Source organism: Myotis davidii, unplaced genomic scaffold (assembly GCF_000327345.1).
Source record: "Myotis davidii unplaced genomic scaffold, ASM32734v1 scaffold96, whole genome shotgun sequence".
NCBI classification, from domain to species: domain Eukaryota; kingdom Metazoa; phylum Chordata; class Mammalia; order Chiroptera; family Vespertilionidae; genus Myotis; species Myotis davidii.
Window position 1 is genome coordinate 9,014,703 of NW_006289416.1, and position 16,729 is coordinate 9,031,431.

Sequence of the window (16,729 nt, forward strand, 5' to 3'; positions counted from 1 at the left end):
CCATGACAGTAGCAAAATTACAGTTATGAAGTAGCAACGAAAATAATTTTATGGTTGGGGGTCACCACAACATGAGGAGCTGTATTAAAGGGTCGTGGCATTAGGAAGGTTGAGAACCACTGTTAGAGGGTTAGGTGGTTAGGGAGGTGAGACAGAGTGGGGCAGGGAGGCTGTAGGTAAGGGGGTTGAAGGGGTGATGAGCAGACTGACTGAAAGGGGGCCCAGAGAGGAACACGGACCTTGGCTCCACCCATGAGGTCCTCCACCTGTGAGGTCCGAGGCAGAGTCAGGCCTACAGTGAAGGGCCTACTGTATCTGTGCTTTGGAGGCCGAACTCTTTTCCCTCCTGTTTGCTATGAGTTTACTGAGAACACCTGATCCATAAAACATGAGTAGGCCTAGTTTTCAACAATATAATAATAGATGAATTGAAATCTTAGGATATTCAAACAATTTTCAGTGGCTTTTACAAAAGCCGAGCAGACAACCACGGAGGACCAGGAGCGATTCTGGGCGCCTGCCTGGACTGCTCTCGAGTACTGACCTGTATGCTGCCTGCGGTGCTTGGTGAGGGCGTGCCGGGTCCCGCCAGCGAAGCCACAGAGGTCACACAGGAACGACTTCTCGCCTGTTGCAACAATAAACAGATGAGGGACTACGGAGGTCACAGATCATTAAAACATATCTATCAAGGCTTTCAGGGTTACTAATTCCTCCAATCAAATGTTTCCATGTAAATATGTCAAATGGGAATGAAATTACCACTGCGGTTTATTGACTGTGATAAAATCTGAAAAGCACCACTGAACATAATTACATACTTGTCAGACCCATAAAAATTAGCTTTATTATCAATGGAATGGTTTTGTACAACTTCATTTCTGGTAGATGTCTTCCAGATGGGGCTGCTTTATGCACTTGAACAGTTTTTATGCATATCCTGATTTTTTACAATTCCCATACATCTGGCCTTTCTGGGCTGAGTAAAGACTGCTCGGAATAGTTAATATACAGTATATATGATTTTGCTTAAATAACACAATGAATTTTCTAACAGCTAAAGGACACTGAATTGGTTTTACCTGATTCTATCGGGGTCTTCTTTAATAAGTTCCTACTTAATAATGTGAATTAAATGGTTTCCTGGAACATACTGAAGATCCAAGTATCAATAAAATCTACATTACTCCGTACCAATAGCAGTTCAATGCTGTTTATGTTTCTCAAACTTCCAAGGCATAAGAAAGAAAGGGTAGAGATTGCTAAAGAAATGGTACAACACTCCTATTATTCATCTTTAATGATAACTCTGGCCTGGAAACTGCAGCAACAATTAGAGACAGATTTGGCAGACTCAGTATTTGTTAAAAGTGTGTAAATGCTCATTTTTAAAGCATTTTTACACAAGCTAACATTTTGCCCTGCATGTTATAAATGTAATCTATCTTTCTACTGCAGCATATTTAGGCAATAAGTGTCGGTAAGCCAGGCAGTTTATCCCATAAGGCTCACGAAGCAGGGCCAGCGAGAATAAAATGCTAACCTTGGAGAGATCCAGTGAAATTATACAATAGTTTTCCCAAACTGAAATAAATCATTTGTATCTATCTTTATCTACTTTACTCATTTAGATGTTTTAATGCAACAAGTCTTCGAGGGCTCTGTCCGAGTCAGCCTGCTTCGTCCTCAACCATTTTGGTGTGTCACAGCGGAGATTTAGCGTGAGAGGGTTGGAAAATGGTCATTGCTTTTTTTAAACTTAGAAACAATAGTAACTATAAGAAGACAGAAAAACTCTGGTAATCAAAAAGGTCTTCCCCTTGCATAAGAGCATGACTAGGTTTTCTAACTTAAACAAATATGTATTAATAAAGAGTTTAACATTATGTTTAATCCTATTTGTAATGGCATGTTTAGAATATTCATTATTATCATTTACAAAATAGAGCTGAATTTAAATATTTTTCCTATCTTTACTTTCCTATCTTGGGGTTAAGTTTATTCCTTGACATCACTATTTCAATACAGAAAAAAGGAATAGAGTAGATGGGCTGTGAAGAATAAAGTTTAATTATAATCACTCATTTAATTATTTAATCAATTAAAAATATAAATCTTTCTAACTAGCTGTATTATCAATTAAATAACACGGAACGTAGACTTTTTTAAATCCACAAAGATAATTTGCTTGTTAATATTAACATACTATTCTACACTGGGGTAGAACTCTTCTCCACTATTTATTCCTCACCACTCTCTTGTGGGCATGAACCCCTTGTGCGTGTGGGAATGTGTGTGCCAGTTCACACACACAAGCACACTTGGTGGGCTGTGTCATTCAGCCGGCCAAACCTCTGATGAGGAAGGAGTACTCTCACCTGGTTCGGATCCCAGAGGAGTATGACCGTTTCTCTCACTGGTAAACTCTGTGACCTACATCGTTCTTATGAAATATACTCCCAAACATAGAAAACTCCTCATGATGTATGTTCTTTTCAGGTACACAGGCTTTGGGTACATATTAAGTTTTGCTCCCTTTCCCGGTTTAACATATTTACCGGCACAAAGACAACATTATTTTTCCATGTGATTTGGTTCTAGATACATCAGTGACCTTGAATTTGATGTGTAGAGTTTATTTGGGATGTTAGTCTACAATGACTTGTATGTGAGATTTACCTTGGTGGCTTCATGTGTTTGTCATTCCACCCTCAATTTTCACTTATTTTGAGGAAGCGGGGAGCGGGGGCGGGGGGAGAGTTGCGTTGGAATGGGCAACACAGTATTTTTCAAAAGAAAATTTAAGAAAAACTAAATGTAATATTTCACTACATGTAACGGGGGTTCATGTAACATGCCATATTTAGCTGATAGCAGAGATATAATAGGAGACTTTTCTTAACAACTTGAATTAGTTTCAAGTGTGCCATTTTGCATTCAAATGCAGAAAGACACGGAAACCAATCCTTTATTTTCTATTAGAAAACAGCCACTGTCCCCTATCTCTCATTATGGTGCAGACTACAAGACCTAACAACAAAAATCCATATTATTGATCTGGCCAAGTCTCCACAATTATTCTTTAGAAGGAAACGCCGACGATAAATTACATCTGCACTGGCTTTTCATCTGCTGTTCGATATAAGTGATCTCTCAGGGCAGGCTAGAGACCTTAAATCGTCAACGCCCTTGTCAAGGAAGCCGAGGAGGCCTGGGCTTCCACAACTGCTGCAGAAGAACTTTTAACCTATAATTTCTAACAATAATATAGGATTCTTGGCAATCAGAAGAACATTTGGGAATGCTGATTAAAATTTATTTTTTCCTTGAAACAAAATACTTTTTGAGAGATGTGAAGAGAAGGAATACCAGGAAAATACCAAACAGCTCTCGGTAGTACAGCTCTGGTGAGGGAAGAAAAGTGCTCGAATGCACCTGGAAGGAGTTCGGGCCCACTGCCCGCAGATAATGAAAACACGTCACAAACACTGACCACAGCAGGTACTCAGGAACATGTTTGTGAAGGTCAGATTGAGAGTCCTCGGCACCACACCCAGCACAAATGTATATTCTGTGTGTGCTTTCCATCACTTGGTTTGAAAATCCATATAAATGTATGAAAATCGTTTAAATGTATAGTGGCTAAATTCAGATGAGTCTTTTTGTATTAATTATCAAAAATTTTTGAATTTGATAGCATTCTGCTCTTAAGAGAAATAATGAGTGGATTAATTTTTTTAAAAAAGGTGCATAAAATGGAGATTTAACTATGTTAACAAATATGATGGTGCTGAGTTTATCTCAGTAATAAAAGACCAGTTCTTCACAAATCAAGAATAGACCTAAAAAGATGTTGTTTAAACACATACACATATGTGTACACACACAACAGAAATGAGCTTTTAAACAGGGAACTTGTTCTGTTTAACTGTACACGTGCAACACTCAGCTCCACAAACACATGTTCAAATGTCAGTTTAATGCTACCCTCTCATTCACGTACAGTGAACTGATACCATCTTCTTTGCTATAGAATTACCACAATCTTAAACTCTGCAAAAGGGAAATCATTTCCACGGGCCCCTCATGCAGGGGGCAGCACACCTGTGTGCGTCCTGTAGTGGTCTTTCATGGCGGAGGCCGTGAGGAAGGAGTAGTGACACGTGGGCCATGTACACTTGAAAGGCTTTTCTCCTGTGTGCAGCTTCATGTGATTGTTCAGGGCCCACTTCTCGGTGAAACTTCTATCACACAAGTGGCATGTAAATTTCCTGCATGAAGAAGAGAGAAAACCATGTAAACGTGACCCACACAGGCCCCCAAAGGCCCCAGCGGCAGCGTGTTCTAGCCCTGAGTGGGGCAGCGCAGGCTCGGGGAGAACCGCAGGCCGGGCCTGTCATGTCTGTATAACCAGGCATTGATTTTGCTGTCCAGGCCTGGCACTCCAGCCATTTATTCTCTGCTTTGCGGTTGGGCCCAACGGGTTTGAAAAATTCTGTTACAGTCCAGTCACCCCTGAGGCAAATGTGAGAATAGATTTCACCTGTACAGGCCTACACCACTTATCCAGGGCATGGGCTGTCAGAGCAGAGGCTAAATGAAAAGCTATCCATACTAAACTACTCAGACAACCCCTGCTCTCTGCAGGCGGAGGCGGCTGCTGCTGGCTGCGTGGGAGCCCCCACTGCTCCTGGAACAGCAGTACCCCTACAGGCACCCAACTGCCCCCACCACAAAGCTCCCAGGGGAAGGAGGTCCCAAAGGCAGCTGCTGAAAAGCTGTCCTTCTGAGTCACCACATGGCTACATAAAAAGTTGGCTTTGATAAAAATAAAATTATAAATTCTTTTATTTCATAAAATAAAATTAAAAATAAGCCTTTGAGAGAAATAAATCTCAATTAGTTCCCATATGAAAAAAATACCTGAAAATAACAAAGCAGTACTCACACTAGAAATATTTCAGCCCCAGAGCCCACAGTTAAAGATACCTTCAATGATCAAAGCAGTATGAACCATGAACAAAACATTTGAATACTCCCTCTGGTTAGTCTTCTGTCCTGTTTCACTATCACTCATGAAATCACTGCTAAAATTTACTTTTTATTACTAATACAATTTAGTTTAAAGCCTTCCCTGTACCTACTATAGTAATGTCCAGCTAATTAATTCAGGATAATGAATAGTCAAATAAAAGCAAATTAAACCAAATATTCAAAATTAAAATATTTTAGTAAGTTGATAAGCACTATGCCACAGAAGAGAAACTATATAGCAGCTTCATTTGACCGCCTTAAATTGGTCTATACTTTTAGCAAGTTAATGCAACTAAAAAAAAAGGATTACAGTATGTGTTTTAAATTATGATATAAATACGGAGGTGTATATTCTTTGCATAAAGGCTTTAACTATGATTTTACAAATTTCCTTCATCTCATAAGGGTAGAAAAAGAATCTCAAGCTCCAAATAATTAGCTTTCTCATTTTGGGGTAAATGTCGATTACTTTAACAAGTTAATCATTCAGAGTTTCACATATTCTTATGAAATTACCTTTTATAAAAATCCCTCTTCATTTGCTATATGTATTTATATTTTTATAACATTAGATCTTAAATGCAACGGGAGTGAAAATTACTAAATACTTCAGAAGTGTCATACAAAATATCTTAAGTGCTTCATTACTATTAAAATTGCAAATTAATATATCTATATAATGTGTGACATTATATTTGCAACCATTAACTCAGACTGACTTTGAAATTACTACATCATTTGATCATTGCTTACTAGTGCTACAGAATGACAAATATAGCTAAATACTTTGAAATGCACTGTAAAAAAATATCATGTCCGTATATCTCTTTGACGGGTCTTCATACATTTAACATTTCAAAACCATGACAGGGATCTTATTTCTAAGATAAATTCCCCTATCTACTTATTTCTTCATGTATTTATTGTGGATCTAACCTTCTCCTACAAGAAATAAATAAGGAGGTTAAATAGATGCTATCTTTTAACAAATAGTTTCTCTAGACTGTATTACAACTTTATGAATGACAAAATAAATCCCTCATTTTTAAATCTACCATGATGTACATTTAACAAAATTACATCTATGAAACCTCAATGCATGTGCTCTATTATTCATACGTAATAAAAATGTTAAACCAGAGCTTAGTGCCTGCCATGAAGTGACAAAAGCCAGATAACAAAGAACTGAGGCCACTGCTTGACTTTCAGAAAACCTCGTGTCTTCCTGTTTGCTTTATGAACATAAATACGTGTGCTGGTGACCAATGTAGAGTCCTTGTGAAGATTAAGACACCCATTAATGGGTATTTCCTGGACCCCATAAATTCTGAATCTCAAATACTATAGACTAGCTGCCTTCATGCAGCAGGTCAGCAAGGACAATACCCACTGAGGGAGCCCTGGCCGGCTTCAAGTAGGTCTTCAGGACTTGAGCTAATGAGCAGTGCCCTGGGGACCCAAGGAAAGGTGCCAGTGTGTATGGGGACCCATGGAAAGGGGTGCGCTGTTGGTGGAGCCATGTCCCTGGTTACCAGGGGTTCAGGTGTCTATTATGCTAAAACTTTTTGGAATAAAGCCTTTTTTCAGGTGGTCAGCTGTGCTGTAGAAGTCAGTTAAGATGTTATCTTTTAGTGTAAATTCACATGCTGGTGAGTCAGCTCAGACTCCTGGCAACCCTGCAAATGAGTGAATGAGTGATGTCCACCATGTTCTGTCCTCAACAGGTGTCCTCAGCTCCTGTGGACTCAGGTCTATGGTTTCGTTTATGGGGGCACTCCATCTCTTAGTTGGTAAATTTATAAAGTTTCCTAAATTAAATCCTCAGCATTTTCCCAGCACTCTTGCTGTACTTACACTAGGTTTATTTACTGTAATATGTGCTATTCTGTCATCAGCACCCCCAACACATGGAAGGCCCTGGGCCTTTGTTCTCCCCTGTTAAAGCCAGTGGGGGACCCCCTATGACTCACTGGTGACATGATTTACGCTCACAGAGTCAAGGTGAAAATCCGTATCTCTAGACTTAAAATTTTGAGGAGAGAGTACTAAATATCCTCATTGTTAGATATATGACAAAAACTAAAAATTTTCACAGGGTGTCCCTAGCCATTATGTACATAGTTAAACTAAAAAACTACTAGGGGGCTGAATTATGACTGCATGAATAACACCACTCCCTTAACAGACACTTATGCCTCAGTGGAACTCTGTGAGAGCAACTGCTTGTTTTTGAATGGCAAAAGGGCAGACAAGATATGTCAAAATATACTAACTTGCATTTTTAGTTGCATCCTTAACTTTAGCTTTCCATTATCCACAGAAGCCAAGTGGCCTAATTGGGGAGCTATACTTATTTTCTCAAATCATACTTTAAAATGTTATTTCAACATGTAAAAATCCTACTAGTTGGATTATTCATTCCATTTATTAGTAACATAATTTTAAAAAATGCCCCTATCCCACTTACAAATGAAGATAAAAATATTTTGATGCTCTGGTACTTTACTACCTTATAATATTTAAAATATAATAAGATGTGTCACTAGCATATTTTTATGTTCTTTACTAATCTCTCCAATTCAGGATAATTTGGAAACTAATTGCGTTGGCGATGTTTTTAGAGTTATATTGTACTAACTCTTTCTCCTAGAAAGCCTGTCTAGGTACACAACCAAGAGACTCTGGCACAAGTACAGACGTAGAAAAAAAATGTCCCCATTCAAATGTGAGCAACCTTAAATACCCACTGGGGGAGAGAGTAAATAATGGGTTTAATCATAAAATAGAACATCATCATGCAGGTAAAATGATCGACTAGGACTATATTGATCAGCATGTGGGTTACACCATCTCTGAAACTTAACAGCATTAAAACAAGTTAGATACAAAAATGTATCACTGATATAAAATTTTTCAAAGAAAGGAACAATATTAAACATAGACATATGAAATCCATGTGCAAAGACATTCATGGTATCATAATCTGTGAATACTGCTTGCTTCTGAGAAGAGGGGAACAGGCGTGCATATGGGAATAGAGTGTTAACTATAACTGTATGATTTTGTTGTTTTTTTAAAAGAAGAAATTGAAGTATATACGGCCACATGTTAACATCTTCCAAAGTGTTTCCATTGTTTTTGAAATTTTTCCAAATTCAAAATGAATATTTTAACTAAACTATCAAACAACATTTCACATCTTCTTTACATGACACATTGGACTAGACTTGTCAAATTAATAAGTCACACAAATTCACATCCGCAAAAAAGAGTGCAGCAGTAAGCCAGATGTAGTATGGCACAAATGAAATTTAATAAAAGAACAAGCTAAATTTTTTCAAGATATTAAACAATAGTGCAGTTATTATCTTTGAAAACTGTGAAACAAAGTTGTTGACTGATCCAAAACTAAACTGATGTTGCAAAAACTTAATTGACAGGTATTGCTGGTCTTTATGAGTAAACCAGAATACAGAGCAGTTAAAACAATACAAGGTTTGTATGATTCCTAGCAAAGCAGTCCAATCTATACTAATAAAAGCCTATGTGGTCATCACGCCCTCACGCCGTAATGCCCTCACGCCATAACAATCCATCACCAGGAGGTCGCGTGCGCAGCGATGCGCAAGGGTGGGTGGGGCTGCATGCACAGAGAGGTGCACACGAGTGGGTGGAGACTTGATATGTGTGTGGCACGGAGGTGGGTCCTGGAGGCTCCTCGCTGAGCCACGGAGGCAGGTCCCGGTCTACCTGTTTGGGGCAATCCATCGAAGAGCCCCAGATGGGTGGGTGGGACCTACCTCTATCGATTGTGGGGCTCCCGCATTGTGAGAGGGCAAAGGCCAGGCTGGGGGACACCCCCCCACACACACACACTAAGTGCACAAATTTTGTGCACCGGGCCTCTACTGTAATAATAAATTTGTTCCAACAACTCTAAGTTACCAATGCAGTTTCTTTGGAAAAACAACCTTTTTACATTTATTATAACTTAATAATTATATGATACTATAATAAGATAAAATGAAAATAGATCATGATGGGATCTTTGCCCAGTTGGGTTACCATATGAATTTCTGCTGGGCTACAAATATAACTCAGGACTCACTTTCTTAAACAAAGAAACACATAAAAAGGCAGTTAAAGACAACCACTGAAGGGCAACTACAATGCTCAACTAAATCACATGAGCACCTTATGCTAAAGAAGTACCCAAGGATAACAAACCCAAAGGGAGAAGTTCCAGAAAGTCTGCCAAAATAACAAATGCAGTACCTATTAGCACCAGGGCAGGGAGGGGCCTGCACAGGTCTGTCCTGGGAAAGAGCAAAGTAAAACGTACAATACTGCCTTGGGAGTTAAACTACTTATTCATGCAAAAAAGGTGCTAAATCCACATTATATACCCCAATATTATTCCACAGTAATCCTGTTAATCTTATTTCTATGAGATTTCAGAGTACTATAAACATGTTTCAACAAAATATACAATTTTAAACTACATGTAAAATAAATCTCTCTAAATTAAAAAACTTAAAAGGTACACTGATAGCTAAATAATAACTATGAAGACACTCAGGGTCCCTTTGGCCATCGTCTTCCAAATATTTGTGTGTGTTTGTGAGGTCCACAAAAAATTCTGACTCAATGAATAAAGTTATATTCTGAAACCAAAATTATTCCATGATAACACTAATATCCAGATTATTCACATTAAGCTTGAGTTTGAGAGAGGCCTGTTTCCGATTACATATAAAACCCGAGCATGATTTATATCAAGAAGCCACAAAGACCTAAGATTAGAAAGGTTTCATTTACTAAATGTAACTCTTCAGGCTCAAGTGCAGCTTAGAGATGAAGCTGGAAACCCCCAGAGGGCTCTTACACAGCACCCAAGGGAGCTTGGTACTTAAGCCAAGAGTCTTGAGTGCATTTTTGCCCTGAACAGGTGATAATTAGCCTAATTAACAGGCTACATCCTTGTTAACTAGTTGGGACAGAAATTTAACCTCACTCATGCCAAAGCGTGTCATTTTAAAACTTCTTAAAATATCACTCAGATTTTAATTACTGTGAAATATATTTTTTGGCCCTTTCTATTCAGTCCAAAGGTTGAAAGTTTTGTGTCAAAATTACTTCTGGGAGAAGCATTAAGCAGAAGACTAATCCCAGGGTGACTTAGTCAACTAAGAACCAAGAGAATGACTACTTCTAAAGACAAGCATTCAAGGATTATAAGGGCTATGCCCGCAAAGATTTGAATTCATTCTTCAAAATCTCATTCCTATGAAATTTTTCTCTGTCAAAGAGACCACAAAGTCCGACCTGCCCCAAACCATCCTAGTGAGTTTGGTTGGAATTTCCCCCATTCCACTGCATGTGCTGTGTCCAATGCTCACCAGCATGACAAGTGTCTTGGATTAGGGTTAGGAAAAGCTCTGTGTAAAGGATAGTATTTTCTACTTGATAGGCCATCAGGTCTTTGATAAATTTACTCAGTGTTGCCTTTGCAGAAGTAGCCACAGACAGTCTATGAACAAACAAGTATGGCTGTATGCTAATAAAACTTTATTCACAGAAACAGCCAATCCCTGGCTTGGATGACAGGTCACACACCCCACCAACAACCACCATGGCAGCCTGATCTATAGGAAGTAAAAGAGCATGAACTGAGCTCTGCTGGGAAACAAAGGTCCACTAAGCCCCCTTCCTTAGGACCTGAGAAGTTGGTTTAGTCCTGAAATAGTTCATGTTTCCTGCAGGGCAGGGCTTTAAAACGCCAACATGAGAACAGGTGGAAGGAATTATACTGCATATGAGACCCATTCCAGTCCCAGGCTGCCCCATGCCTTTCAAACTGCCCCCTTTCAAGTGTATGGCAGAGCTGGAGGCCGTAGTAAGTTGAAACAATTAACTAGCCATAGAAGTCAAATCTTGGCACACAAGACATATATTAAATTGCCACAATCCTCTGGTCTGGACTAAATAAAATTTTATCTCTTCAGGTTAGGTAAGAAAACAATGGATTTATGTAAGGAAGGTTAAAATAGCAGGTACAAATAAAGGACTAATATTACTGTTTAAATAGTATGTAAAGAGAGTTTCTTTTAAATCATTGTCTTAGTGATATATAATTTGAGAAAAAAATGACAAAATGGATTTCAAACCCATTTATACCTTCATCCCAAATACCCTGACCAATATCTAGTCATTGGACATTCACAACACAACCATAAAAACCTTCAAATTAAAAGGGTTCACCATTTCTACATCAATTCATCAATTAAAAAAAAAAGTATGTGTTGGAACCTATAGTGTATCTAGCAATGCTCCGTGTATGGAAGAACTACATGCCTCCCCAAGAGGAGCCAATAAGTCAGTGGTCAACATGAATGTCAGTGAAATAATCAGAACACTAAGGTGCCACATTATGTTGGACTTCTTAACAAAGCCTTAAAAGACATTTAGAAAAAGCATCAGCGAATATAGAATGAAACCATTGTTAAATCTTTCAGGTAAGGTTTGGGTGAGTCCAAAAGGATAAAACAGGTTAACTAATGGAGGCCGCAGATAATGACCAGCTTGGAAGCAGAGAAGAGATGGGCAGAGACAGGTGGCGGTGCGTGTGAGCAGTGAACCAATCCTAGTATCTGGGGGGAGAGGGTAGAGAGCATGCTTCATAGAAGGGAGAAATGTGGGTTTACCTTTGAGTAGTATCCGTGACCAAATAGATACAGCACATATGCATACAAGCCACGAATATGTGCATGTCTAGAATAAACCCCACCGAAACAATGTCTACATCTGAGATTGATGATGAACTCTTTTATATTTGGCCAAGAAACACACAGTCTTCAAAACAGCATGTCAGCTATAACAAAGACTGCTGTGCTTCAAGCCATGTACCTACAGATGCACTAAAAGTGGGATTTCAGGGAGCTAAGAACCTAGGCCTATCTCATTTGCATGGCAATGAAAAAAAACCTTTTACTAAGTATTCAGATGACAGTCTCACCAGTTATAGTATTAGAATGAACTGGTAACAAATATTAGATAGATTTTACCAATAAGACCAAAAAATAGGCTTACAGAAAGGAGAGAGCACTAATTAAAATATATCAAATACAAAATCAACTAAAGTAATTTTCTTTTAAATTTAAATATATTAAAATTAAACATATATTAATGGAAGCTGAGTATGAACAAAAACTTCTGTCTCAATGCAGAAGTTTTGTCAGCTCCAATTATCCAACAAAGACCTACTGGAGTATGAATAAGGCAAAGACGACACGGCTGATTCTAAGTGGCAACTGGGTTCAACCCTAACACAGGAGACTTTAATGTTCACACCAGAGTCCTGGGAGAACCAGACACTGACACCAATGTGCTCACTTCCTGACCCGGTGCATCAGTTAGGAGACAGGACCATCACTATTTATCCCAAATGTAACTTCCTACAGGTCTCAAATATACAGTAGCTTAAACGGAAATAAAGACAATATTTCCCTATACGTTACATATTTTTTTCCAAAAATATATTGTTGTAATATTGAAACATGTCCCAGAGATACATATATTTATATACCAGCAAATACAGCATATTTGCAATTTATCCTGTAGGTCCTTACATCTTTCTTATGGAAAGTGAATGTCTAGACATTTGACTATACCTGCCAAATTTAGACAGGCCCCCCAGCCTGGTGGAGACAGTGTCACTTTCCAGGCCTGGGAAAGGCAGCCTTTCCCAGCTCAGGTGTTTCACTGCCTTGGCCTCTGTCATCATCGCAGCCTTCTAGCATGTCAGGATGATCTAGGGGACCATTTGAGCTCAAGGTAAGATTAGCTGGAAGGCTAGAGATGTGTTGCCCAGTAATCTCAGAGTTCAGGACAGAATTGACCCTTACTAAGACCTCAGCCCGAGGAGCAGCAGTTAAGCATACTTCTAGAGTAAATATCGGGGTGTTTGTGCACTGGAGCGTCACCAAGACACAACGTGAGTTCAGAAGACAAGTCAATGTAGATGTTGCCAAGCCTGACATGGATCAGAGCTTGCTTTAAATCATAACATCATTCATATACATAGAAAGATTATCTTGTAAGGAATCTGATTCGTTCCTTTTTAAATCATAAGTTCAGGGAAAGTGCTAAAATTAGATTCACATAAGAAACAAATTTTTAAGGGATGTATAGTTGTTGTGATCCAACTGAGAATGAGTTAATAAGATACAAGCAGGCTCTGGGGAGTGGTAGCGGCCAGGGAGAGGTCAATGGGGGAAAAAGAGGACTCATGTAATACTTTAAACAATAAAGGATTTAAATTAAAAATAAACAAGATACAAGATGGCTCTTTACCATTGCTGCACTCTCCACTGTGCATTGGGTACAAAGTAACTTACATGAACCAAGCAACACTGGGAATGCATGCGTCTCTGAGGCTTATCTGGATGGAAAAGCCCTCTTAAATGCAGGACAAAGCAATTAATGCCACTTCTTCCCAGTACAAGGAATCATCATTTACTGTAAAACTTGGATGTGTGCAGCTATGATTCCTCTTTACACAATGTAGATTTGCAGTTTTCATCTACTTCTCATATATTCTAAATTATTTTGAAAAGATAAATTCAGATAGGCATCTATAGAGATCATTTATACTAATTTTTCAAATCTTCAACACCTCAAACAAAAGACCATGTGGAATAACATTATCATTTATTACATATCTTCCAGCATTCAAAATATTAAACTAAATTTCCTTCTAATATAATTAAGTGCCTGAGCAAAAACAACTGGAAGGATGTATATAGGTGAAGAAATATATTTAAACTTGGCAGAAGTACAGAGTTAGGGAGGATAAAATACAGAATTGACTAAAACTATCAAAAGAAGGTTAACAACAGGAAAGACTTTTCAATTATGGGTTGGGAAGGAATAAAAATGAAAGTTAAAGTATTTGCCAGTTTAGACTTTATGCTAAAAAGAAAACATAGCCATTCAGTTCTTTATATTGCTACTATCTTTTGATTAAAGGTTTTAGACCAAGCATGTCAAACTTGCGGCCTGTGGACTGCATGCCTCGTTTATTTGGCCTGTGTGAGCCTTTGAGTTTGACATGCTTGTTTTAGACTGGAACACATGGAAATGAATTAAAGTCCCAGAAAGTATTCCCCCTAAGGGAATAATGAGGATGCTTTGGGTCTAGTAGGAACAGTAGTGAAAGTTCCACTCGATCAGATCTCACTGAAGATCAGGCAGGGCCAGTGAGGCCAGAAGAGTCCCCCAAGCTCCTTGTGCCTGAGCTCTGGTCACCAACTCCTCGCCCCACACCTCACTCTGGGTACATGGCCACTGTGTGGCCCTCAGCTGTGCCCACAAACTCCTACCTCAGAACATCTGCCAGACTCTGCTCTGCCTCAAACACCCATGTGGCGCCCTCTTCTTGTCACCTTATCTCTGAGGCTTCCTCTCACCACCTACTGAAAACTGCAATACAGGACCTCCCTCTTTTATGTCTCTGTGTCACCACTATTTTAATAGTGGCATGTGTGAGCTCTACTTCTACTTGTTGAGTATCTTCCCACGCTGGAGTGTAGGCTCCTGACAGCAGAATGCTTGCCAGCTTTAGTTTCTGCTAACACCCCAGGGCCCAGTACAATGCCTGGAGCATGGTCAGTATCTAGCAAATAGCTGTTCAATTAATGGATTAAATACTGTAAAAGAACTACATCTACAGAATTAACATCCACTTATCAAAAAATACACAAAGGCCATACACATACACACACACACACACGTCTGAAATGACAAATAAATAGAAAATAAGTCGGGCAGGCACACAAAGCAGGGAGCAGTAATTGTCTTGGGTGGGAAGTAGGCCGGGGAAGCCTGAGCGAACAGAAAGGTCGATTCTGGAAAAGCACTTTATATGCTGCAGCACTGAAAATATTTACACACATACATTCCATCTTTAAGAATATATATGTATATGCAAACAGAATTTGAAAAGCACAATTTTGAGGTCAATGGTGGGAAAAGGAAAACATGTAATACTTTCAACAATAAAGATTTTTTTAAATAAAAAAAAATGTTCAACCAAAATAATTCTTAAATAAAATGTAAAGGAATCACTATTTTCATCCACTGTTGGTTTTTCTGTGCCATACTTATAAAAAGAAAGGAAGATGTTTTGGCTTTTCAATTTTTGAAGTGGAAACCTCACCATATTTATATTCAGACAGTTCAGACATCACCATTCAATGACTTTATAAGCTTATACTGTGAATGCCACAGAACTGACAGCTAATCATGTATACTGTCCACACAATTAAAGGATCTTCTGATTGCTGTGAGTAACCACATAATCACAATTGTAAAAGGGACAGTTCTGGGTGTTCAATAAGAAGGCATTACTAGACATGGAGACTGGCAGACCAGCTCTCCCTGAAGCATCCTGATGCTGCTGTGACTATGTGCCACTCATCTGTCCACGCCATCATATGCACGTGGACTTTTTAATTATTCTCTACTTTCCTACACGTACATGCCCTAAAAGATTCCAAATAATTTAGGGACACATAAAATGCTCTGTAATGTCTTAGTATCTTTCACAGTAGGATCATATGAAGGGTATGAAAATGATGTACTAAGAAACATTTCTAAAATTTAATAATTGTGTATAACTAAATTTTATCAAAAATCCAGAGGATGGAGAGAAGTTTCTGATAAATGACCTTCCCGGTGACATATTTTAAACCACAAAGAGAGCTGTTGAAGGAGGCCATGCCCAGAATGGTGGACAGCTGCCTGGACACCAACATGGCTGTGACATTGATGCCTTGACGGTACTTCAGCCTGAATTTCTACATATGTACATGCAGCTGGAATAAAATACCTCTAGAATATGTCCTAAAAATAAAACCTAATTTCCACTGAAATTCCACTGAGTCCAGCCTTATGGATAAGGAGTAGGGAAGTCAAAGATTGTGAAGTGAAGCTACCAGAGGCTGTCCCTCTCCAGTAAAGGAAAGAAGGGAAGAGTCAGTTGCCTATATCTGGATAAGATCAAACAACCATCATACTAGTGAGAAATGCTAGCTACATAATATTCCAAGGCCCATTTCTAAGCGTGGGATCTATATGCATCCAAATACTAGTTAACTCCACTGGAACAAAGAGAGCCAACTTCCAGGAGGCAGGGACTACAGAATCTTTATTCTTTAATTATCTAATGCAGTAAACCAAACCAACAGAAGTAACACAAATCATTATTCTGGCAGGCATAGCTGCATAATACAAAACCAGAAGTATAGGGATGGGGAGGTGGGATGACAATAACACCAAAGGAACAGAAAGTGCTTGCTGTAACCAACACCATAAAATCAGCTGCTCTAGGCCTTACAGAAAAGAAAGCAGGTGCTGGATCAAATACTGGATTCAACCCCTCCCCACCTCCCCCCGCTAAAACTGAGAGACTAGGATAGGAAGTCATAGCAATAAAAGGAATAAAGGAGACTTTTATACTATAGTAGAGGCCCGGTGCATGAATTTAGGCCGTTGGCCAGCCAGCACTGCCCCCTGTCCGAACTCCTGGTAGAACTCCCAGTTGAACTTCCGGTCGAAGGGACAATCAAGAACAATCAGGCCGGGCTGGCTGGGGGGAAGGGCTGTGGGCTACTGGCCGGCTGCTCCCGGCCCCTGG

General features: G+C 39.1%; 1 protein-coding gene across 1 annotated transcript in view; it reads right to left on the reverse strand.

Annotated features, from left to right (window-relative positions):
• The window catches only part of ZNF407 (zinc finger protein 407), a 378,216-nt gene that overhangs the window by 131,637 nt on the left and 229,850 nt on the right, over nucleotides 1-16,729 (reverse strand). Inside the window, exons 5-6 of the mRNA XM_006761911.2 lie at nucleotides 4,105-4,271; nucleotides 545-628 (exon numbers count right to left, since the gene is read on the reverse strand). Of these exons, the coding sequence (XP_006761974.1) occupies nucleotides 545-628; nucleotides 4,105-4,271 (251 nt within the window). The remainder of the gene's footprint in view (nucleotides 1-544; nucleotides 629-4,104; nucleotides 4,272-16,729) is intronic.